General features: G+C 42.1%; 2 protein-coding genes across 5 annotated transcripts in view; one reads left to right on the forward strand and one right to left on the reverse strand.

Moving 5' to 3' along the window:
• Positions 1–7,387, forward strand: part of SYTL3 (synaptotagmin like 3) — a 67,011-nt gene extending 59,624 nt beyond the window's left edge. For all 3 annotated transcript variants that reach the window (XM_077813279.1, XM_077813280.1, XM_077813281.1), the window contains 3 exons: positions 695–803; positions 2,976–3,181; positions 7,056–7,387. In XM_077813279.1, coding sequence (XP_077669405.1) covers positions 695–803; positions 2,976–3,181; positions 7,056–7,177 — 437 coding nt within the window. In that variant the 3' untranslated portion in view covers positions 7,178–7,387. The remainder of the gene's footprint in view (positions 1–694; positions 804–2,975; positions 3,182–7,055) is intronic.
• A 1,727-nt stretch (positions 7,388–9,114) lies between these two features.
• EZR (ezrin) overlaps positions 9,115–25,461 on the reverse strand; it is a 54,001-nt gene continuing 37,654 nt past the window's right edge. For both annotated transcript variants that reach the window (XM_077813283.1, XM_077813282.1), the window contains exons 6-14: positions 25,253–25,336; positions 24,326–24,472; positions 20,561–20,657; positions 15,809–15,972; positions 14,274–14,404; positions 13,268–13,428; positions 12,828–12,920; positions 11,193–11,444; positions 9,115–10,533 (exon numbers count right to left, since the gene is read on the reverse strand). In XM_077813283.1, coding sequence (XP_077669409.1) covers positions 10,369–10,533; positions 11,193–11,444; positions 12,828–12,920; positions 13,268–13,428; positions 14,274–14,404; positions 15,809–15,972; positions 20,561–20,657; positions 24,326–24,472; positions 25,253–25,336 — 1,294 coding nt within the window. In that variant the 3' untranslated portion in view covers positions 9,115–10,368. The remainder of the gene's footprint in view (positions 10,534–11,192; positions 11,445–12,827; positions 12,921–13,267; positions 13,429–14,273; positions 14,405–15,808; positions 15,973–20,560; positions 20,658–24,325; positions 24,473–25,252; positions 25,337–25,461) is intronic.

The following is a 25,461-nucleotide window of genomic DNA, read 5'->3' on the forward strand; positions in this document are numbered from 1 at the left end:
GTCCAGCCCTGGAGTCGGTGCCTCTACAAAGAGCTGCGTATTAACATCGGAAGAGCCGCATGTGGCTCCGGAGCCACAGGTTGGCCACCCCTGTCCTAGACATAGAGGTAGGAAGGAAATAATGGAAAGATCAAGTAAGTTGTTAGTTTTATTTCTTTCTGTCCCCTGGATCCCCATCTCCTCTCCCTGTATCCCAGTCACCATTCCCTTCTTGGTTCAGTCGTCCTCCTCTTCCCTCATGCTGTCTGTTCCCTCTCTCCTTTCTACACTCACCTATGTGTTCCTCCTCTGTCAAAAACACACACACACTAACAGAGTAACAGAGGCAAGGTGCATCATGTTGTGGGTTGTGCCAATTATCCTTGCTGCTGGTTCTGCCTCAGAGTAAAACTACGGGACGTGGATTGTTCCCTTGATCTCTGCAGGTGCACTTGGGGCCTGGTAAAGCTTCCTCATCATCATGCCACTGATTTTCCTCCCTCCCTCCCTCCATTTTTTAAAATCACGTACTGTAAAAGTGTCTTCAAACCTTTCCTCTTGTCTAAAATATCTCTGCAGTTCGGCAAACACGCTGCACTTTCTCACTTCAGGGCAACAGTTCTTAGGGACTTCCTTTCCTTCCCTTAGCCCTGTGTTAACTAGCCAACCATTTACCCACACTGGTCGCTAATTATAAGCAATGTTTCTGTTTTAGGGAGAGAAGACCAAGCATCTGCTGATGGCCAGCTTCACCTTGTGGTGCTTGGAGCTAAGAACTTGCCTGTGATGAGATGTGGTGGCACTTTGAACTCATTTGTTAAAGGGTATGTTTTTGAGATTTAACTCTTCAGATTTAGAGTCTTTTAAATCCATTAGCCACTTCTGCATGGAGCTAAAAATGAGCTAAACACATTCCAGGGAGTAGATCTTTGAGTAAAAGACATTACACCTGAGTATGGAGCCAGATTGTGGAGTCCTTTCTCATGATGGTGAGCATTTACCCAAGTAGCTCCTGAGATTGCAGCACTTACCAGCATAAGGAAAGGGGCCACAATCTGACGCTTAGGCCTTGTTCAGACAGATTTAGGATTTGAGGAGACTCCACCAGTTATTGAGATTTAATCTCTGCTTTCACAGTTGCAAAAGTGTTTAAATGTCAAGTTTTGAAGCAGTAAAAGGAAAACACTGAATGCATCCGATGAAGTGAGCTGTAGCTCACGAAAGCTTATGCTCAAATAAATTGGTTAGTCTCTAAGGTGCCACAAGTACTCCTTTTCTTTTCGCGAATGCAGACTAACACGGCTGCTACTCTGTAACTTAGGAAATGTGATTATAAACAACAAGGGAGGAGAACCACTCCTGTCTTCTTAATTCATGCTTTGAGCCGTGCTGTTGCAAAGTGAATTACAGCATCGTACTCACTGGGAGAGGTAACCTATTGTCCTACTCATTCTAGGCAGTTCGGAAGAGTTCTTTAGAATGTTTGGAACTGATGTAGGTGACAAGTACACATATCTGTTGGAGACCACCCCTATCCTGCGTTTGTCACGGTGACTTGGAAGGGTGCACTCCGTGAAAACTGTCACGCAGGGCATGGCTACGCTTGCAGATGTAGAGCGCTGTGCGTTAAACCAGCCCTCGGAGAGCGCAGCATGTCCACACTATCAGATTCAAGCGCAGTGGCGTGGCCACATTAGCAACTCTTGCAACACCAGAAAGAGCAGTGCATTGTGGTAGCTATCCCAGCATGCAAGTGGCTGCAACTTGCTTTTCAGATGGAGAGGGTGGGGAGGAGTGAGTTGTGTGTATGTCAGGGGAGAGACAGTGTGTTTTGGGGGGCTGAGAGTATGTCAGCATGCTGTCTTGTAAGTTCAGACAGCAGCAGACCTCCCCTCCCTCCCCCCTCTCTCTCACACACACTCACAACAGCAGCATTCCACAGTAATGCTTGCTTTGTCCCGGAGGAGATGAGCAGCCGGCTGTCAGAAACGGCGCTTTGAAAGGGCATATCCACATTCCTACAGCAAGTTCAAAACAATGAGAAGAGTGGCCACTTGACTTCAGGGGATTATGGGACATTTTCGGAGGCCAATCACAGCGCAGTAATGCAACCCCTCGTCCACACTGATGCTGGGGTGTTTCAGCTGAGGCGCAGCAAGCTTTATGCTTCTGGTGGAGGTGGATTACCAGGAGCGCTCCAGCTGCAGAGTCCAGGAGCTCTACGTGCCTTGCCAGTGTGGACGGGTCGTGAGTTAGGGCGCTCGGGACTGCTTTAATGCGCTCTAACTCACAGGTGTAACCACGCCCTCTGTTTTGTATGTGAAACTCTGTTATGTTCAGTCGGCATATCACAGAATCACGTACCCCATGCACAGTCATCTTTGCCGTCGTTTTGGATTACCTTCCTAACACGTTCTCACTGTGCAAGCTAAGATGGAGCTAATCACATTTCCTGCTCCATCACTTCAGGAGTCAGGAAGGAATTTTTCTCCCATGTGCAGCATTGCAGAATTAGCATTATGGGGTCATTTTACCTTCCTACAATCAAGCATCGTACACAGCTGGAGGCAGGATATCGGATACCTGCAGTGAGGATATGTCTTGTACCTGATAGGAGCACCTTACCAGAGGTGGAATGGTCTCTTTAGTTTTGTCAGTGAGAAAAATGCTGCTCTTAGGCAGGCATTGCTGGATGGGCTGGAGGACCAGCTGCTGTTGGGAAGCAAAGGCTGCTACAGTGGTCCCCGACAATTGGATCAGCAAGCAGAGCCAAAGGAGCTCATTCTTACTCCCCTGGAGGTTAATGGGAATAGACTCAATGGGAGGAGGATCAAGCCTACGATTTAAAAAAAAAAGTGGTGTTAATATACTACCATTTCGTATTTATGCCTCACTTTAATAGTCAAAGCATTCCAATGAGTAGTGACGAGGTGGATGAGATAATATCTTTTAGGTCAGTGACCTCACCCAACATCTATTTTATTCCTTTTTGGAAGTTGTCTCACTCTTCCGGACCAACGTAAGATAAGACAGAAGTCTCCTGTCCTGAAGAAAGAAGGCTGTCCTCAGTGGAAGCACCTGTTTGTCTTTGATGGTGTGACCCCATCTCAGCTACGGCAATCTTGTCTGGACTTGGCCGTCTGGAACCAGGCATCTTTTGGCTCAAATGACCGGTTCCTGGGGGGAGCCAGGCTTAGCACAAGTAAGTCTTTTATCATTAAAAAATTGAAGACAAAAGAAACACTCCAATACCTATTGTACATAACAATAATAATTATTATTTACAATGCAGTAGCAGTTGGAGGCCCCACTCAGGACTTGTGCTATGCAAAAACACACAAAGAAACAGCCCTTGGCATGAAGCACTTAGTCTTAGGCCTTGATCCTGCAAATATTTATGCACATGCTTTACTTTACGCCTGTGAAAAGTGCCACTTAAGTCAGTGGGGCTCCATGTGGGCACAGGGGTCTGCTAACTAGGGGCAGGATTTGGGATCAGAGCCTAAGACCACAGGCAGCAGACCTATGAAAGGCAGGGGCAGCCAACTGCAAAAACAAGTGTGATTTTAAAAATAATTACAAATAGGTAAAGGAGGTGCCAGCTCTCTGCCTCTCATTCTGTCCAGCCTTAATTGACCATTTTCTTACAGATTCATGATAGAGCTAGGTGTGGAGGACAAGTTTGAAGAAAGAAGGGGGAGTGGTCCCAATCTTGCAAGCACTTATACTGTTAACTTTTCACATGTGAGTTAGTCCCATTCAGTAGAACAGGTGTAAACTTAAGCATGTGCAACATAAGTGTTTGCCCAATTAGGGCCTTACTGGTAACTTCTGCATAATTTATCTTAGAAGAGACAAGGCTAGAACTCCGTTCTTCTTTAACATTTCAGACAGCTCTGGTTGAGCTCTCATTCTGTAATTATTAACCTCTGCCTGTGCTGCCCCAGGTAGCTTGTGGGCTCCTAATTTTGTATGCACCCATTGTCAGACTCTCACCTGCTGTCCAGCATGTGACCACACCCACTAGCCCAACCAGTTGTTGCTTGTCAAATCACCCTATTCCGGAACTGACTCACTGGGGCCTGTTATTGCTGCTTTGGCGCCAGCCCTTGTCCGTCAGGTGACGGAACTCCAGTCATCCTTTCTAGCTTGTTTACTAAAGAATGGGCCTGAGAATTCCTTTGAACCACTCCCTGCTTGGAGTTGCTCTCTGGTGGCTTTGGCTCCTGCCAGGCTTTCCCGCAGCCATCCCTCCTTTGACATGACCACAGACCAAGTCAAACCCTAATGTTTTACAGCTGGTCTAATTAATGCTTTAAAACCAAAGCCCACCCAGTTAACAGAACTGAAATTCACAACACCGCACTAGAGTGGACAGCACTTGCTTTTGGTTACCAGCTGACTAGCAAGGACCCCGGTGTTCTGTGCAAGGATCTTCTGCTATCTGCATCACTTAGGAAATTCTGCAACCGCTTCATTTACAGTTTAAAATGGAGAGGTTTATTACATTAAATCTGAACCTGACTAATAAGTACTCTCAGTACATAGCTCCAGGCTTTATATGGGTATTTGTTTTTCTTTCCCCATTTTTTTTCAAGCCGCTGCAGTTTTGTAATAGAACTGCTGCGTGAAAGTTGTTGGGGGTGGGGAATAGCTGGAAATTTTGGTGGCTTGGGTGAGGGAAATTGGAGGGTCAGGCACCCAGGAAGGCGAGGGCCATGCTTTGGTTTTGTAGCAGAACCATCTGAGCTGGCAGCTTCTCTTAAATAACTGGCAGAGAAATATTAAGTGGCCAGATTTAAATCCTCATCCGTAGGCTTCAGAGTTCAACTTGCTGACACAATGTGAAAACATCCCATTTAGCTCAAGAGAGCGGTGTTTCAGGCTAGCTGCCAGCTCATATTCAGTTAATATTTTTAAGTTTTTCTGAACTAACCAAGCTCTAAACATCTCTTTATTGAATGAAATCTCAACTTCCGGGGCAAGTGCTGCAGCAAATTCCCCAGGGGCGACTGGGCAGTTTTCTGAAGATTAATATAGGCCCAAGTAGTAGTGTTAGCAGGGCATAACCTAGCTTTTATTATCTTGCCTGCCAGCCTTAATGATAAGCAAGCCTCTGTCCACCCCCATACCTAAGTGCTTTGTTTTCTCTATTACAGAAACATCCATTTGAGAGTGGGGCAGGGGACCATCCCTCCAATAAGGTTTTGTCTTAAAGACACTTTTGCTAATAGCATGAGGATTTAGATGTGTGGTGGCACTGGCCAGGCTCTGCTACTGTGCAGGCTTCTCCACCGGCTATTTGCCTTAATCTTATGCCACAGACCTGGCTCTTCCACTCCAAGGTTTCTCCTTTGTGGGGTCTGCAACCAGTGCTGGTGTTCTCAGTAGAAGGCCCTTTGAATAACCTTGCTATGCCTCTGCTCCACTGCAGTCGATTAGTTGAACTTCACTTAGGCTTTTCCTAGGGGGATGAGTTCATCTGGCAAAGGCTCAGCCTCATTAGCTTTGTTCAGTGAGATCCAGGGCATGTCTCCGGGGCAGCTAGGAATGGGCTTCCTAGCACAGCTAGACAAACAAAGACTTGCTCTGGTGCTAGGGTGGTGCATGCAGCAGGCCTGGGCCAGCCATGCGAGCACATACCCAAGGGTTGAACGCGGGTGGCTAGCCTGAGCTGCTGCACATGCCACCACACCCACACTGCTAGTTGTAGTGTGCTGGATTGAGCAGAACTAGCAGCCAGCTGTCCACTCATGCTGCCAGGCCTGCCTCCAGCCGTGGTGTAGGCACAGCTGTAAGTTTTTTTGTAGTTTTGTTTGCCCATCTGCCAGCTATGCTGTGCAAACTGGAAAACAGTTAATCCACTCAACTGCTGCTGTATTTCCATTGTTACCAAATACAGCACCAGCATGCCACTGAGTGTAGTGGAGGCCTGCTCTCAGAGCACGCCACAGAGCAATTGTACCAAAAGGGTCTCATGCTTTGAAGACAAGAGATTCTTCTGCTTGGAAATAGGACAGTGCAATATAATTCTCTAGCCACGGAATACGTGGCAGAATCCACCTCTTCTTTTAAAACTGATCTGTAAACTGCATGGTTAAAAATATGAGCTGCGTGTAAGCCAATGCCTTATTGCCTGCTGACAGTCAAAGCTCATCTCTCCTAACTGTTAACAGCTCCATTCTCTGAGTGGGGGACTTTGAAAATAAGTGACAGTACGTGTCCATACTTCATTATTTCACTGCTGATTATTTTAGCAGAAGCATCTAGGTAGAGCACTTGTCCTAATCTGCCTTCCTGGGTACCAGAAGTTCAATCAGGGGTACACAGAGGTCTTCCAGAGGGTACATTAAGTCATCTAGCTATTTGCCTACTTTTACAACAAGCTACATAAACAGCACTAGCAAAGGCAGTACAAACAAATTTCAGACAATGACTTGTTTATACTGCTCTCTATAATATACACTGAAATGTAAAAACTATATTTATATTCCAATTGGTTAATAATTATATGGTAAAAATGAGAAAGCAAGCAATTTTTCAGTAATAGTGTGCTGTGACAGTATCTTTGATTTTGTAAGCAAGTTTTCAAGTGAGGTGAAACTTGGGGTATACAAGACAGACTCCTGAAAGAGGTACAGTAGTCAGGAAAGGTTGACAGCCACTGCCCTGCCTGCCTGACAAAAATTCTAGCTTCTTCACCAACAGTTTCTGTGATACAGTGGAGTGTTACAATAAAATAAAATTGTGTAATAAACTCAAGCATAGCTGTGCTGGTTTTAATTTCCTATATTTACATCAATATACTTCTGTTTAAATGGAGCGGTCTCCAATCTGCAGCAGTGGGGTGCCGCAGAAACCAGGGTCCTTACTGCAGAATTTAAATCAGGATTGCTGCAGAATACATGGTGTCTTCACTGTACTGAATTAAATAGTTTGACACATGTATCTAAGGATGGAGTTACAGAATGAGACATGAAGCATTAGAAGAAATGTTGGAGACAGATTATAAATTAGTTGGGGCAGAAATGTTCATGTACACTTGGCCTTACCCTTTTGTTTCAACTTTCCTGTAGAAGAACCATCTGGCACCTGGGATTCAGACCCCCAGTCAAAACTTCAGTGGCAGAAAATACTCAGCAGCCCAAACATCTGGATAGATATTACACTTATGCTGCATTCAAATATGGACACTTAAATCCTAATAGCGCCCATTTGACAAGCATATCCTTTCCAACTGCTCACACATGGAAGAAAGTATTATACTCAAGGTTAAGCAACGTGGCATGCTTCCTGGTCACTTCTGCCTTCTGGAAAGAAACATCCTTTGAAAAGAGCTCTCCACAAGTAAGCCACCTGTTTCTATACATAGAGCAGAACTGTGTAATTAGAATCATTACAAAACTAATAAAATATTCAACTGTCACACTCCAGGAGCATTTAATTAAAAAAATCCCATGAGTGATTTTTCATCATGAGCAGCTCTGGTAAGACATTTATCAGCAGCAGCTAGCTGGCGGTGTTTTGGGGATTAAGTGATGCATTATTGTAGTATGTATTACAAAAGGGGAAGCTACAATTGCCGAGTTGCTTCAGCACTTGTTGCCAGAAATGTTACTATGGTTAAAAATGAGGAGTCCAGTGGCACCTTAAAGACTAAGGGATTTATTTGGGCATGAGCTTTCATGGGTAAAAAACCCACCCCCTAAGGTGCCACCGGACTCCTCGTTGTTCTTGTGGATACAGACTAACACGGTTACAACTGTTGTCGAAGGCCATCCGTTTGAGTAGAGGTGAAACTTCTTCACATTCCCTTAGGAAACCATGACACCTGAAGCACGGATGGATTTTGGCTTGCAAGTTGTTTGCAGTACAGTTACTAAAAGAAAAGCAAAAAGATGTCAAGAAGAAGAATGCAGGAGGGAGAGAAAGCATAAGGTATCCCCTCAGATGTTAGTCACTTTGATATCTTGGGACTGCAAGAGAGTTTGGCACTTAATACAGAAGGGACAATGGGATATGCATGTTGAGGGAGACTGACTCAAGACCAAATACTCTAGAGCAGAGATCCTTACCTTTCCCCCCATAGTGTGGCAACTAGAGCAGTAGCTAACAAGGAGAAGGAAAGCATATTTATTAATGAGCATCTTTTAATGAGTTAGCTGGTGGGCAGCCAGCTCTCTGCAGACTACCAGCAAGTGATCTGTGGAATACTGATGGTCCACGGACCACTGTTTGGAAACACCTGCTCCAGGCTCTCGGAATGTGGGGTGGAGGTTGCTGCTAGTTACTTCTTTGTCTCCTCAACTACAGAGCTCTTCGCTCCAGAGGCTGGGAAGTGCTCGAAGCTGTAGAGCCACTTCAGGAAGGCTGTAGAAAGGGTCACTTCTATCATAGAGCCAAGCTCTGGGGGATGCTGAGAAGCTGCCCTAGGCTGGATGAAGGCAGCTGCAGGAGGGGAATGAGCACACTGTTAGTGATGCAGCAGTTTTCTTGCTCTCAGCAAATGGGGCACCCCTCACAACTCACTCCTGATTGAGTGGCAGCACACTGGAGAGCTCATAGGTCAGCCTTTTCGCCGAGCCTTGCACATTCTGTAACCAAAGGCAGACACCACTTTCAGATGAAGACATGGAAGTACCAGTGGGAGGCTTTTGTGAGTAAAGACATCTTCAGTGCTGTGTCAGCCTGCCTCAGCAAGTCTGACTGCAGAAAGCAAGCCTACCTTATAACGAATAGTAATTTGGCATGTGAAGGTTTCCCAGTGTAGACGCAGTCTAAGATCAAGCAAAGTACCAGTTTCCTGGTGGATGCATCTTCTCTGGGGTGGGGAGAATGCTCTATCTGAAAGGTCTCATCCCTTTCACACCCCCTCCCCCCCCCCAAAATCACACATTACTGCAACAAGCAGTTGTCTTCCTCTGCCTGCACCCTCACTAAAAGAGAAAGTATTCTTCCCCCCACCCAGGACATTTCACTGTGAAGCTGCAAATATAAGAGTTCATATTTCCAAAGTGAGAAATGTAGAGCTGCACTGTAGTTTTAACATGCATGCAGCACTGCTCTGCTGGGGTTAAACACCCTACGCAGCACAAAACACGCAACTTCAAATCCTTTGTTACCTTGCAGATTTTTATTCATAGTCACGTGTTGCAAAAAACCCACACCCCCTTGGTATAAAGCTTCAATGTTGAGTATAAAGCAGCACTGAATCAACACACTGAGACTGACACATTTTCAAAGATGGGGTGGGGGTAACAGGAAGTCTACAAATGCTCTTTTCATGGACAGAATACAAGGGGGATATAAACAAACAATCCCTTCATAGTTGGAGTCTGAAATATTATTAAATCAAATATTTTAAAAAATTAGAAAATTTGTTAGAAAAAATAGGTGCAGTAAGGTTGTATTTACTGAATTATGTGCATATCACAATTTTATTTGAAGTAAAAAAATCACTTTACAGATAGTGTTTTATAGCAAGTAATCAGTTTTACACGCCTTCTGTAGCACAGACAGTATCTTGTTTAGGCAAATGTTTTTACATATGCAATTTATTTTAATATTAAATCTGAAAAAGGTAACAAAATATACAGAGCAAAACTTTTCCCCTTTTTAAACTAGTGTCACAATCCATATTTATCAACTATATTTATATATAAATACTACACTACAGCTGATCATTAATTAAGCTGGAGTATAACACACATCAACAAGTATGAGTCCAACAGAAAGAATATTTGCCTACCTATGCAAGGAGAGTATCAAAGAGTGTTCCTATACTGCATTTCTTCTGAGCGATCACTGCAGGAATTTCTCCAATTGAACAGAGCAACAAAAAAGACCCCTCACACTTATCGTACGTAGAAATAACAGATTTCCAGATGGTTGCTGGTACCATTTTGTAAAATTATAAACAAGGGCCTGCAGGTCTTTGCTGACAAAGCAGAATGTAGAATTAGTCAGGTTATGTGCTGTACTTAAAGAGTGTAAAGATATATGGCACAAAATTCACCCACAGCATTGTGTTTTTATTTAAACAGCTGAATCCAGATGTACCACCTATCACAGCATATCATCTTTATGAACAGAAAGATGTAGTATTAAAATAAACCCTGCGTGGAAAAAAAAGTGGATGTGACTTATAGGCCTTTTGGCACTAGGATATGAATGAGCAAAAGTTATCAGAGTTAATTGCTTGGCTGACAGACTTAATGGGCAGTCACCACATTTTAATAGTAAAAACTGGAGGATAAGCTGACAGTGGGAGCTTCTCTAGGTTTAGAGCATTTGATATTTAGATGTTACACAGTGACCCCTCAGAAAAGGCAGATCGTAGGATAAGCTCTGCCTTTCCCATAGTCTTGCCTTTTTGGCTGTAAAGTGCGCTTACATAGCCTCAAACTCATCAATTCTCTGCTTGGTGTTGCCCTGTCGGATCTGCCTCAGCGTCTTGTACTTGTCACGTCCCTGTCGCATGTTCTCTGTATGGATCATGTCATTGTGGGTTCTCTTGTTTTCATCCCTGGCCTGGGCCAGCTCATCTGTCAGGGTCTGCAATATTAAGTACAGAATGTCACAAATCTGAGTCACACATGAAAGACCTTGCATCTCACGAGAGTTTGACAGAGTCAAGGATTAATAATGTTTTAGAGGCATTTGACAACATCCTTGGGATGCAGAAGAGTACGGTGGAAATGGGTGAACTGGAGATCTGGACATTTGAGTATTACAATGTGCAGACTCTGAACACTAGCTAATTGAAAGAACCAGAAGCGTCAGTGCACCCCTACTAATAAGCAAAGCCCATATGTATTGCATGAAAATCAATCATGTTAAAGCACAGGCAACTTTATGTTCAAGACGTCTTGTAGGGCTTGTCGACACGGAGATTTAGTGCCTGGAAAACCAGGGTGTAAACCTACAGCACGCTAACTGGCCATGTGGACCCTGCTGCCATGTACAAACAGTTCTGCAGCGCACAGTACGATTCCCAGCAGTAGGTCAAAGTGCACTATGAACTTTTAGTGTACAGTAGCAGGTCCTCACAGCATGCTGCAGATTTACACCCTGCTTGCTGTACACTAAGTTTCCATATAGATGATCCTTTAATATTTTACATACACCATTCTGGAAGAGCTGTGCAATTAAACAGGGCTCAATTTTCAGCAACATTAGATTTAAGTTTTCTCCCAATAATTTTGTTTTCTTACCATCAACTGCCTCTGAACACGCTGATTCTTCACTGCTTCAGTAGTGCGTTTCTCTTCATTGCGATCACCCAAGATGCCTTCACTTGAGAACTCTGCACTGTAGCCTGAATATTCTGTTCCTTCATCAAGCAAGTTATCATGGACATGGTAATTCACTGGCTCATAGACAGGGGCTGGCGGTGGAGGTGGGGCAGTCATTACCAAATGTAGCTCTTCTTTTGTCTTCACTAGGTCATCTTGGGCTTCCTTGGCCTTTAAAAGTGGAAACAAAAAAATGGGCACAAAAGCAGATGTGAAGTTTATTTAAACCCAGCTCAATGAATACACTGTAGCACCCAAAGGGGAAGGGACAGAAAGAAAGGGATGCGCTAGAGTGGTTGGATATTTGCTAAACCAGAAGACAATGCTTTCAATATACTCTTGTGTGGTGAGATTAAAAAAAAAAACAAAAAAAATTTGATTAGGATTGTGGATGAGGCCAGTATAATTTCACTAAGCAAGAGAGTCTTCCTCCGACATATAATGATGTCTGAAGAATTAGTATTGTAGGGGAATGTGGAATCCATATTTATAACATATTACTTGTCAATTAAAAAGAAGGCTGACCAACAGTTTAGCTGGGAAGTCCATACAATGAGAAATGAGAAATTACATCCCTAAATTGTGGAACTTTAAAGTGGTGTGTAAATTGCAAGAAATTGGGCTTCTTGCTTGCTAAACAGTTCTTTCCTCCTCAGGACTAGCTACGGTCTTGTGGGAAAACTGAACTCAGCTTCCAGCAAATGTAGAATGGGGACTGTAATGCTGTGGCAAGCTTCAACTTTAAAGGTAGCTGGGGTTCGGGGGGGGGTGGAGAGAGAAGGAAAACTGTTGCAAAGAGTTTTGGCAGTTTTCACTGAAGTTCTGAAATATCCAGAGTATCCCCAGCCAGCTCTAAACTTTTGGATTGCTATCAGATCTCTAATCAGTGTTTGAAAAATGTTAAGAACACACATTTTCCTCTACACGATAATTATTCATGAACAAAATGCTGCAGGGTTGTTTTCCTAGAAGTGCAAAATAGCAAAGACAAAATAGAAAACCAAAGAATGAGGAAATGTTTTCCAGATATAGTGTTTAATTTATGTTGGCACATACATATAACTACACACTTAAGGATCTTCCAGATTTGCTCTCACTTCTGCTGCATTCCATTAGGAATACTTCAGTCCCCTGTGTCAAGGCCAAAAGAAGGCACTTTCCAATAGCACAAAGTTATTGGGACCACTACATTAGTGCTGTTACATTTACTTTGTCCGTTTCTCTCTCCTTCATTCAACACTTTCATACAAGAACATGTGTTTCCTAAGATGCCCAAACACATTACGATCATGGCTCTATAGTTAAGACTGCATTCTAAGTTGTTATATAGATCACTGGTTAGAGGTTTGAGAAGAGTCAGATTTGTTGGAGGAGGGAAATTACATATTGCACTTTGGGTTGGAAGTTAATAGCCACATTCATAAATTCAGCATTTCCCTTAGGACTTTAGTAAAGATTCTCTTTTGTGGTGTTATACAAGGCTAAGCAGATTGATCCAGAGCTTTAAACTTGAATTAGTAAAATGTACTAATTTAGGAAAGCAGAAAAACTCACCCTGTGTTGCCATTCTTCAACCTCACTCTCTTTACGCTTCCTTGCCTCTTCCAGAAGAGCAATCTTGGCTGTATATTCTGCAAGTTCTGTAGCCTATTGAATAGCAAGGCTAGAATTATATTTGGAGCTTTTTCAATAATGCTTTTTTGAATAAGAAACATGACACAAATGTTACATGATTTTGTGAATAGATTCCTCCACTGTGATAAAGGCTCCATTAAGTTATGGGCAATTTGCACTTATTTGGTATATCATTTGAAAAGTTTCCCAGTCAAAGACTGATTCCATGATTATGCTACTGCAGTGCGTCCTCTGGCCTAATGGATCATTTCCTTGTATCCAAGACTTCATTTAAAAATATGCAGTAGTGAGCCTATATTAACTGAAATATACGACTCAAGGCTTTATATGCTAAGACTCAAAAAGCCTATGGTTCCTACCAACTGTTCCTGGCTCTTCATCTGGTCAACAGTTTGCTTCTCCAGCTCTTCCTTGGCTTGGAGAGCAGCCAAGCGCTCGGCCTCCAGACGTTCAGCTTCCTTCTCTGCTCGCCTCCTCTCCTCCTCAAGCTGCATGGCTTTTTGGATCTGATCTGAGAGCTCTGTAAAGGAAGAGGAAAGCAGTAAGTCAGTGGGTTTAACTAACCACTTTACAAAAGGGGTTTTGCACACTGGTGCAAATGCTCATGGGAGCAAGACTAAGAAATACTTCATTCCAGTTTTCTATCCACAAACTCCAACTTGGTTTCTGAACAAGTCTAAATGCAGTTACCTGACACATCATATGCAAGAGGTCCGTAGCTTATGTTCTAGGTAATATTCCCTTTACAGAATGTAGGTAACGAGAGTCTAATTGTGGGTTTTACTCTATATTGAGGAAAAGATGGCAACTCCTAAGTCTTAGAATACCTATTTATGGAGTAGGACTGGATGTTGCTGCTTCTGGTCCTCCATATTTCTCTACACATTGGAGGTAGGGAAGAGACAGACTCCGATTTCACTGATGTCTTGTTAACGAAGCATCAGGTGTCCTGGCAGGGGAGTTACAGGAGTGACCATTAAAAGCTACTTGAGTGAGAAATGTTTGAGTCAGTCACTGATGGAAGCGGCCATACTACACCTTCCTCGTATGGGAAAGCGAACATTCAGTTTTGAACCTCAGTTCCCAGACAAAAAAATAAAGGTCACTTGACATCTACTTTCTCTATACAATAGCTGGTGATCACTACACTGAAAAGGAAGGATTTCGCTGTCCCTATATTTATACATGCGCACAGACACACTGGTAGAAGTCTGTTTTGTGCAGCAGATCTAAGTGTCACAAGATGGTAGCGTTTAGGATAAGGGCAGCTGTCAAGCCACATCACTGCTTTGCAAAGTAGAAGGGCAAAGCCCAGTGTGGTGGAATCACCCGGACCCTGCCTGCTGACCAGTGCAAGCCCTTTACCTTTCTCGGCCTTCTTGGTCTTTATTTCATACTCTTGCAGTCTCAACATCAGCTCCTCTTTCTCCCTCAACATCTGCTCCTTCTCTTTTTCAATCGTCTCTCTCTTCTTCTTTTCACTTTCTAACTGTTGCCTGTTAGAGAGAAATAACTTAAGTTTAGAACATAGGAAGGTAGGACTTTGCTTGCTCCACTGAACTGCATCCATGCTGCAGGAGGCCTGGGCATCTCTGTAGAAAGCTCAGTGAAAACCTCTGCTCAGTGTTTAATGGCAGTCAAAAACTATGTTAGGGGGTCCTTGGGGGTGGGGACTGTCTTTGTTCTGTGTTTGTACAGCACCTAGCACAATGGGTCCTGGGCCATAACCAGGTCTCTTAGATGCTCTGGGTAATACTACCACTACTACTAAGGAATGGGATAAGTTATATACTTTCCGTCTCTCTTTTCCAAGTCAATGCTACATCCTACCCAAGAGCACTGTATTGAGTGTTGGACACCCCACTGCAAAAAGAAGGATTCACAGACAGATGCAGTATAGTCGTACCCATGTCAGTCTCAGGACATTAGAGACACCAGGTGGGTGGGGTAATCTCTTTTATTGGCCCAACTTCTATTGGTGAGACACACAAGTTTTCGAGGACCTGAAGAAGAGCTCTGGGTAAGTTCGAAGGCTTGTTTCACCAACAGAAGATGGTCCAATAAGAGATTCTCTCTCCTACCATGCCTCTCTAAAAATGATTAGAGGCATGTAAATACTTTCAGACGGAGAACCATTGAGAAGATTGCTCTACACTAAATGGTACCGGAGTTAAACAAAAGACCTGCTTATACAAAGTAACAATAGCCATAGTCAAATCACATGTTCCTATTTATCATCTCATAATATAAGATGAAAGACAGCAGCAGCAAATTAAAAACTGACAGAAGGGAACACTTTTCCTACAAGACAATCAACTGGCAGACCTATCTGCCTCTAGTGACCATTGAGGCCAAGATTTAAGCAGAATTCGAGGAAGGGATTAGAAATCCATGTGGATAAGAAGAATACCTACAGTTACATTAGATCACAAAGACTTGAAGGGATATAAATACTCATGCTCCAGGGAAGAAGCCAACAAATGCGGTTAGGAGGAAATTTCTCTATGGGTAGGTTATTCTCTAACTGCCCACTATGTAGTTTCTTGTACTTTCCTCACAAGCATCTGGTACTGACCGCTGTCAGATAGGATACTGGCATGTGGACTTCAGGTCTGAGAGTGTCTGGCAATTCCTATGTTCTTTTGAATTGTTTCTTCTCTCTTTAGTCAATACCCCCTCTAAGTTAGTATCTGGCCCTGAATCCTCCCCTCTGGCTAAGGTGGGATGAGGGCAGTAGCCCTCAGGGTCTGAATGGTTCACCTGCTTTGGTGCAACCCCACCCTATTGGCTCCAGTTCAGCTGTCATCACAACTAAAATGCTTAATCCTGCCAATTTGCTTCCATTCAGGTCACCCACATTTCTCCTGAGCTCTCACCCTCCTCTCTCAAGCTCAGCTCACCTTTCCAGCTGTTTCTGGTGTTTCTCCTCACGGGCCTGAGCTTTCATCTGCTGGACCTCAATGGTGTCAGGCTTCCTGCGGCGCATGTACAGCTCATGGTTGCCCATGCACAGCTGCAGGATCCTCTTGTTAATTCTTAGACGAGGTGCATAAAACACAAAGTCCTATGGAAGAGAGGCAGAACAATGGAATTCAGTCCATGAGGCAATGGTTTCCTATGGAAGGAGATAAAGCACTTCTAACTTATTGTAGGCAGAGCAATCACATGGCCACTATCCTCCTGCAATCCAAAGACATGCACAGGCATTCATATATTAATAGCAGCTGCATTTTCAATTATGTATTCCCAGTGACTAACAACACTCCCATAAATACCTTGATTCAAGAGTGGCGGTAGTACAGAAGGGGTTTCCTGAGGTTTGAAACACTTGGAAAGACCATCAGATTTTTTGGGAGGATACCTAAGCAGCCATGTAACCCACCCACCTCTATTTATTACACAAGACATGACAGTGTGTGGTTACTGTGTTATTCGTTTGTATACAAAGTGGGCAAGGAGGTCTTATGAATGGAAATAAAACCTAAGGAGACCTGAAATGTAATAGTATATGATTAATATTAAAAAATACTGCAGGGATTTACAGTCATAGGTCAGATCACTGATCCCTCTAATTCAGTGTCTTAGACCCTGCTAGTATCTCTTTCTTCAGACAAAGATGAACAATTGTCAGCACTCTCAGCCAACTGTACCATGAGATACTTTTCAGGGGGTCACATACCTACAAACATTACTATGTCACAGAAAGTCTCCAGTATTGGAGAGTCCAGCCACAATAGTTGTATCAATATTTGTTGGGAGTCCCAGCAGTGGTATCTCTACACAGGTGCAAAATATAGAACACGGATGAGTGTAGCTACACACTAATGGAACCATCACTTTGACAAATGACTGTCCATAGCCACTTCTGAAGAGGCCACTGAGGGACTGCCACCATCAAGCATTCATGCTGCCCTTCCTCCTAGATGATGGGGGAAAAGGACAGGAGAAACACCTTAATTCCTTCCTCTAGAATGAAGATGGGAGACTCCTCACTCCTTTTGCTACTGAGCCAAAAATAACTTCGGGAGTTTTTAATAGGAGCAAGATTTCTGCATTCATGACATCTGCATTGTCATCTTTGTCTCTTGGTGGCATTTTTAAGAAGATTTGCGCTGTGATCAGTGCTCTAGTTGAGCATTAGTGAACTATTCTATCACCCTCCCCAGCTACCAACACCACATGAGTAATGCTTTGGGTATTGGGTTACATGCAGCACTGATGACCAACAGAGTTAAAGAACAGGGAAAAGTTTCTGAGTTAACAAAAACTGCACAAAATCCAAAATCAACCAACAATCCATTTATTAGAACAAAACTCATTCTCCCTGTAGGTAATAGTTGGACCCTCCAAAAGTAAGTTCTTCAGTAAGGCTATGCCCAAAGCCATAGAATTTTTCATCTGTTACTGGTCCAGATAGCTTTTTAATATGAACAATTATAGATTCAGTAGGGCTTTGAACTCAAGAAACACTGATTATTCAATAAATAAAGCATTGCATTTCTGCTATTACAGAATGCTTTCCATAGGGTGATAAGACAGATCAACAGATAAAATGACAAGTATTTGAATGACAAGTCACCTGAGAAATGGACTAATCCCTTAGAAATACCCTCCTGTGGAGTGCCTCATAGTTCATATGAAACAGAATTTACACAAGAAGAGTCAGAGCTGTGCATTTACAGAGGCTGGGTCTGTGACATCAATGACTGCCGCTCCAAACATTTCAATTACACCTGCAGTTCAGAAGGTATTTTGGACCTATGACTAATAAAACTGGAAGTGACTCTAGAAATAATGAAAAATGCTCTTAACTCCAAATTTAGCGAGAACTGGCAAGGATAAGTTTTATTCACATAGAAACTCTGAAGGATGCACACCTTGCAGTCAAACAAGGTGGTCTGTTTGGTTTTTCTGACTATTCAGATCACAATGTCTTTGGCATGCCTGATATTGTCTACAGCTGTAAGTTATTCATTATGCTTTCACTTATGGCAAACGTTTAAAAAAAGGTGAACAGCTATGTGTATTGTATGCAGGTATGGCCTCCATCTCTAAGCAATGTCTAACTCCAAGAAGGTAAATACTAAAGTCATGGATGGTAGTCACATTTGTCATCTATAGCCTTGTAAGTAAGGGAAAATGAATTCATGTAAGAACACAGGAGTTTTGCAGTGAACATTATAATCAGAGGCAAAGAAGAGCTCAGTCCCACCCTACCCTGGCTTGAGATGAAGATATGCATTCTCACTTGGTATTTTGATACCCCCAGCAAAATCTTCCATCTCTATTCAGTATCCATGGCACATGGACTCAGAAAGAAACTCCACAGAACTAAGTAACTCAGGAGTCAGACTCTGCTCCTAGTAAACTTAAAGCCTTGTCAACATAAAGAGAAAAAATGGCAATCCTATTTTTACTTTGGGGATTCTTCAGGTAGGTACCAAGGGCTGGGTTGTTATTTCTGTTGGTTTGTTTTTAACGTTTGTCCTTGGAAGCTCAAAACATGTGTCCAGAAAAAACAAGACCTCTTCTTTTCTTTTTTGTAGCAAAGTTTGAATACAAGAAGCATCTAGAGCATACAAGGCACTCGAAACTGAATGGAACAGACATAATAGGTGTTTTCAATAGTAACAGCTTTACTGTATTAGTCTCCTGCAGGTTTCCATTTTAAATGCATTCAGATTTGCAATTGGAGAGTGGGTGGAAAGCTGTGTCCATGAATCACAAACAGGAGATTAACATTTTGTACTCAGCGTGAAGTATGGCCGAGATCATAAAGGGGCTTTCCTACTGAGAAGTCCAGCATGAACAGGGAGGTGAACCTTTACAGCGGGGCACTGTTTTGGTGGTTGCCATGAATTACATTATAAAACAAATTTGTTTTTAAGAAAAGGATGGATTTCACACCGACAGTTTTTCAATATTCTGCTGTTCATTATTTAAACAGTTTCTTGAGTCATTTGCTTTTAACTCCAGAGCCACAATTATTTTCTCAAAAAGTCCTACCAAAACCAAACTGACTGTTTCTAAAAGCTGCATTTTCCCCAAGCCTTATGTTAATAGATGAGCTACTGCAAGAGCATGCCCTTTTCTCAATGTCCTTTTCTCCTGCTTTTCCAACAGCAGACAGGACTGTCAGAATAAGCCTCACCTATTCCTGTTATTCCATTCTTCATGGTTTGATAACTGATAGCGATATTGGTCAATTCGCTACAGTTACCTGGGAAAACGTGCTTATTTTAAATACACCAGTACTATATTTAAAATTACCTCTTTTCAGGTATCCATGTCCTTGCTTCTCCCTACCCTAATAAGTCTAGAAGCTCATTTAAGAGATTCTGTTCCTTTCTTGGAATCAGAATTGCAATGCGAGTTTCCCCCTAATCTGTCTCCAAAAAATTGTGAAGTTTCAGATGTCAAAATATGCAACAATCTAGTGTGTGATGTGGACTTTTGGAGTGACGTGCTCCTGAAACCCTCAGTAAGAATGCTATGTATGTTCAGTTTTAGAGAGCATCACAAGAAGCTTTTAGTATAAAAACAATTATTATCCAGCAACTCCAGGTGTTCTGAGAAGAGAGAAGCCCTGGGATAATTTTTTTTTTTTAAAACGACTCAAAAGTTATTTGTCTATGAAGAGGTAACTTAGACATCACCTTTGGAAGTACCTCAGATATGAGCGTGAGATAGAATTGTAGGGAATATTTTTTTGGTGGGGCAGTGGCGAGTGTTTGGGTGGTGGTATGTGGGGTATAGCAGGACGAGGATGTTTCTATAATTCTGAAGTGCTGTTTTGCACTCCAACTCCTTAGGGCCATAAGAACGGCCATACTGGGTCAGACCAAAGATCCATCTAGCCCAGTAGACTGTCTTCTGACAGCAGCCAGTGCCAGATGCTTCAGAGGGAATGAACAGAACAGGGCAGTTAGAGTGATCCATCCCATTGTCCAGTCCCAGCTTCTGGCAGTCAACAGTTTAGGGACAGAGTATGGCGTTGCACCCCTGACCAACTTGGCTAATAGCCATTGATGGACCTAGCCTCCATGAATTTATCTAATTCTTTTTTGAACCCAGTTATACTTTTAGACTTCATAACATCCCCTGGCAACAAGTTCCACAGGTCGATTGTGCATTGTGTGAAAAAGTACTTCCTTTTGTTAGTTTTAAACCAGTGGCCTATTAATGCAATTGGGTGACCCCTGGTTCTTGTGTTTCATGAAGGGTAAAACACACCTCCCTATTTACCTGCTCCACACCATTTATGATTTTTATAGACCTTTATCATATTCCCCCTTAGTCATCTCTTTGCTAAGATGAACAGTTCCGTCAGCGACTGCGTGGGTACTCCCTGGGGCCAATGCTGCCTAGAGCTGCCCGAGCAGCTGGCACTGGGGTCAGCCGCATTGGCTGCTGCAGAAGTCACGGAGGTCGTAGACTGTCATGGAATCTGTGACTTCCACAACTTCTGTGACAGAATTGCAGCCTTAGTTATAGGAAGAAATATTTGAGGACTACTCTGTAGTAGCATATACTGTTTCTGATGCAATGAGAGTTTTTATAAGGAGTACAAGAACTGTATTTTGTGGCGTGGAGATGAAAAGTATTTAACAATCTAAACTTGATATGCAAGAGTTCATTCTAAATGTACTTACAGGTGCCTTCTTGTCAATAGGTTTTATAACAAACTTTTTGTCATTGAAAGAGATGTTTCTGATTTCACTCCAGGGGAAGCCAATCTTTGGGGTCAATCTGAAAACAAAGACAGGTTTTAAAAGAAGCCAAGTTACAAACAAAACAACAACAAGATGTGTGGTTAATTGATCTTCTTTCCAGAATTTGATACAATGCGTCATTACTTCACTCCTCTGCGGGGGGAAGGGGTGGAGGGGCCTGAGCCACATGCTCTAAAACAGACTAGACAACTTCAAATACTAAATAAAACATGAGAAAAACATTTTCTTCTGCCTGCAGGAAGATATGTCCCTCAACATCCCTTATTGAACTCAGCGGCTCTCCCTTTCCTAATTCAATGTAACCAACCTAGTGACATTGTGGCCATTAAATGCAAGAGTGTGCGCGCTTGAATTTCAGAAGTGCTCAGTCCCCACAGCTCCATTTGACTACTGCAAGATCTGTTACATTCTCAGCACTTTTGAATGTCAGGCCCCTTTTTTTAAGGTGTCTAACTATGGATTTAGGAGCCTTAATTCAGGCACCAGTTTTTGAAAATCTTGGCTTTTAAAAAAAACACCACACAAAAAACCCCACAATCCCTTTTTTTTTTTTTCTTGCACTGAAGCATATAGGGCCCTTCCAAAACTATTAACAAACACTGTCTGGAATGATACAGACTCCGAAGTTTACATCTATTTTCTGACTAATAAAATATACAATGGAACATATTTTTGTCTTTTAAGGCCCATGTTCTGCAATCCCTATTCAGGACAGCACTTAAGCATGCTATGGATTTAGGCCCCAGAAAATCTTCTTTAAGAATATGATCATGGGACTCAGCCACTTGCTTATTAGAGACAGTTAAGGGAAGCAGACACCTCTTTTATATTTCTTCCCCTCCCCCAGATTATTGGTGAGACTGGAGACAAAGAGGTGTTTTGTTCTTGCAGGAAACCTGCACAAGGGACTTTGCCCAAAAGTCATACAGCAGAACTTTAAACCATGGGCTCTCTCATATGCTAAACAGTCTTATCCAGTTCTTTGCTACTGGAAAACATACCTGCAGTTAAAGCACAAACTGGTAGGCTAAAAGTCTATTTTAAAACAAACAAGAATTCTTCTCAGTAATACAAAGACCTCAGATTATTAAAACGAAAAAATTACAAGTCCATATCTTAACTTTTCACTATTTATGCCAAATACTTTTTGAATTTCTGAGCTTGGAAAAATAAGAGATAAATCAAAAGAGAAATTACTAAGTTTAATTGTTTTCTAGTCCATTTCATTTTTAGGTTCTCATATACCTGCCCAATACTGCAGCATCTGTGTTCAGACACTGTTGGGGCACGTGCAGTTATTTTTAAAAACCAGTTTTCATTAGTATTTTAAAAAGTTATTTTTGCAGTCTAAATTTTGAGCCAAAATCTGCTCAGACAGCATCCCTTTACGAGAAAGGGCCAGTGTAAAATTCTCCTTACCTAGATGAAGTGACAAGCACGAGTTTAATTTCTCTGTTTCAGTTAAAACATAGAATAGGCAGATTTCATCTTGATAAATTTAATGAAGCAAAGTGGAAGTGAAGAAATTAAGCTTGCAGAATTCCAGTGCTTGCTCACAAAGAACAGCAGATTCTTACAAGTTCTATAGCACACTGCATTGGGGGGTGGAGTGGGGGAGCTGTGCATGCAGTAATCCATCATTAAGATGGCAAACAGTTTCAATGACAAAGGAATTTCTAACAAACATTTAAAAACCCCTTTAGTGTACTAGAAATATTTAATGTTTTAACAACTCCAGGTTATTACTTCTAATAACTGGAGTTTCTTCAAGATTATAAGCACTATACATAGGGGAGGGAAGGAAAGGAAAAGAGGCCCAGAGAAACAAGAGCTTGCAATTTAAGGCAAATTTGTCCAAGTCTTGTATCAAATGGTAGAAACACTGGGCCCAAGCCTTCTTCCCAGCACCAGCCTTTAAACCAGTGCAAAAGTAAAATGAACACCTATTAAAATTTAGCATTTCTTAACTTTTATTCTGTGTGCCTGTGCGTCTGTACAGACAGAGTAATCTGCTTGCCTAGGTTTTTGGCAATAACTGCTCTTGTCTCCTCCATATTAAATTAAGTAAGAAATCTAACACCAGCATGTAGTAATACAGTATACTTGAGGTGGCACGGATACCTTGTTGAATAAATTCCAGATGTAGTACGTTATAATGATAGTCTTCTCTCTCCCCCACCCCACATTTTAAATACTGTAGTAGAAATCAAGTTTGGGGTGACTGGTATTCACCCTTAAATATAGGTACCGACATAGCATAGACTCCTGTATTTAATAAGTAGTAATACCTTACTCAACAGCAAACAAAACATTTGCAAAATTTTCCCCAACCTCCCCCATCCCAATCCCAAAACTCTGCCAGTGCATCCAGTCCTGATTTATGTACACCACTGTTTTTCCTGGTCCTGACATTATCTGCTCGGAAGATCCAATTGCATAGTAGCAAAAAAGTTGAATAAAATAAATAACGTGACCTAACATTTATTTTGTTTTGTAAGTTTTTCTACATAATTCTCTTTCAGAGGTCAAGGCTACATATTGCCTGGTTATGCAGCTCGAAAAACCTGTTTGTGTGACCATGGTTACACAGCGAAACCAGTCATTCAAGAAATAAAGAAAGGTAGTTTCACTCATGTAATATCTCATGTGACACTCCTTGTTTTCTGGGTGATGGCACACATTAACACAGCAAAGAGAAATGCGTTCTTTTCCTCTGCAGTCCTAACAGGAACCTCAAACAGTTCCTATTAACGCTACATCTCAACTGTCATTTTAGATCCAGACTTACTCTCCATCCCCTATGGTCCTGTTGCAACCCTACTATTATTAGGTCTTACGATTTATATTAGAAATTCAGAGAAATGAACCCAAGAGCCTAAGTCATTGACACAGAATCCTTCATTTCAAACTTCCTCTTATTTCACCTTGCTGCACTTTGGGCCTGTGCTTCATTTTTTAAAATCCAGCAAAATGAGACACACACAAAGAGGACCCATTTCCTTTTAAACTTTATTCTTCTTTAATCTTCAGTCTACTTCTTCCTGCTTCTCAGACTTCCTTTCCCCCTCTCATACTCCATTATTAGTGAGCCCACAACTACTGAAAGGATCGGTTGCAACTACGGACACACTAAAGGAATTTACTCTAATTAGCTCTTACATTATTGGCAACTGTGTTTAGCACTCATCCCTGAAAAAGGCAGTTCCTGGGAGTGCATAATGAGAATCTGGTCTATAGATTCTTACGCTGCAACCACTGTGATGGTGTGGTGTCTGATCACCCAACTTTGGACAACATTGATATTTCCCTAAAATAATTCTTTAGGGCCTGATTTTACTGCCGTGTATGGAAACGGAAGTTAACAATCCTGGCAGTTTAGTTCTGTGATTTCATGCACTACATTTAAAGAGATGTTATAGACATAATTTCAAGTTTCGGACATGCTGGTGCATAGCCTAAGAAGAAAGCAGTCACATTGTGAGGAAAGGAAGAGGCAAGTCAGGATTCACGTAAAGCACAAGTCTTGCCCTGCTTCCCAACACAAACTTTACCCCAGGGCTATCCAAACTCAGGTGACATTCACCAAGCAAGCACTAATTTTACTAATTTAAAGTTCTTTGGGCTCTAGCACCAGCCCATTGTCCTTTGGAGGGATCGGGCACGTGCGCACACACATACACTTACTTATCATCCTTCTCATAAATATTCAGGCCCAGTGCATCTACTCCGAGCCACAAGTCCGTTCCTTTCTTATTCTTGATTTCAAAGTAGTTGATCCCATACATCTCCAAGTCTTGGGCAATCTTTAGATATTCCAGCATTGCATTCTCTCTGGTTGAGGTGGAGGGAAAAAAAAAGGGGGGTGGGGGCGGGGAAGAGAAATACAAATATATACATAAGATAACCAACTCCTTAGAAATTACAAGCCAAAGCTAGTGGAAGAAACATCTGTGCAAGTGGGAAAAAAAGAAGAGTCGCTTCTGGGACAAATAGTTCGTGCTTAACTCCAGTTCTGATGCTTGGCCTCAGGAGAAGTCCTGAATGTGTTTTAGTTTATTATTGAACAGAATAAAATATTCCTGTTTAGTTAAATCCTAAATCATGACTTCTCAGTAAGAGATGGTTAGTAGCATTCATCTGTCATGGCGTGGGGTAGGGGACAACCAACCAACATGTGGACAATGGAAAAATGTAAACCCGACTTTCCATTCTACAAGCCTAATTGTATTTTGTTTTAAAGGGACTTTCAAGAAGCTTTCAAAATGAATGTTTCAGAAGGTTGCATACATTCACTGAGGTCTTCTCCGTGTGTGCCAGCATTCACGTCATCTTAACTTTTATGAACATCAGAGTAGTCAATGCCGACCTACAGGTTTGTTAATTGGACTGGAAATGCATTGTGCTTGGCTGCAGTACACTTTATAAAACTGGTTTCCAATTCTACTGAATTTTCACGTTATTCCATGCTGGACTGGAAAATAATAGTCCAGCTATTTCCAGGGCCAATTACTTTGAGATCCCACTTTAAAAATACATAATAAAACTGCGTGCTTAAGGAGATTAACAGAACAAATCAAGATGACCTAGATACAGCCCAACAGGGGTACTCACTTGAGCATTCCACCATGTTCAGCATGCCAGACCTGAATCCGGTCTTCCCACTGCTCTCTGGAAAGTTTGTGCTGGTCCATTACTCTGATACATGGAAGGAAGTTAGAAGCATTAGGTTACTTGTTCTGCGTCATACAGTTGCAATATTTAACTTTGCTATGCATTTATGTCACACTTTGTCCCCTCTCTTGAGACCTGGAGATAAAGCT

This window comes from Eretmochelys imbricata, chromosome 3 (genome assembly GCF_965152235.1).
Source record: "Eretmochelys imbricata isolate rEreImb1 chromosome 3, rEreImb1.hap1, whole genome shotgun sequence".
Classification (NCBI taxonomy): Eukaryota; Metazoa; Chordata; order Testudines; family Cheloniidae; genus Eretmochelys; species Eretmochelys imbricata.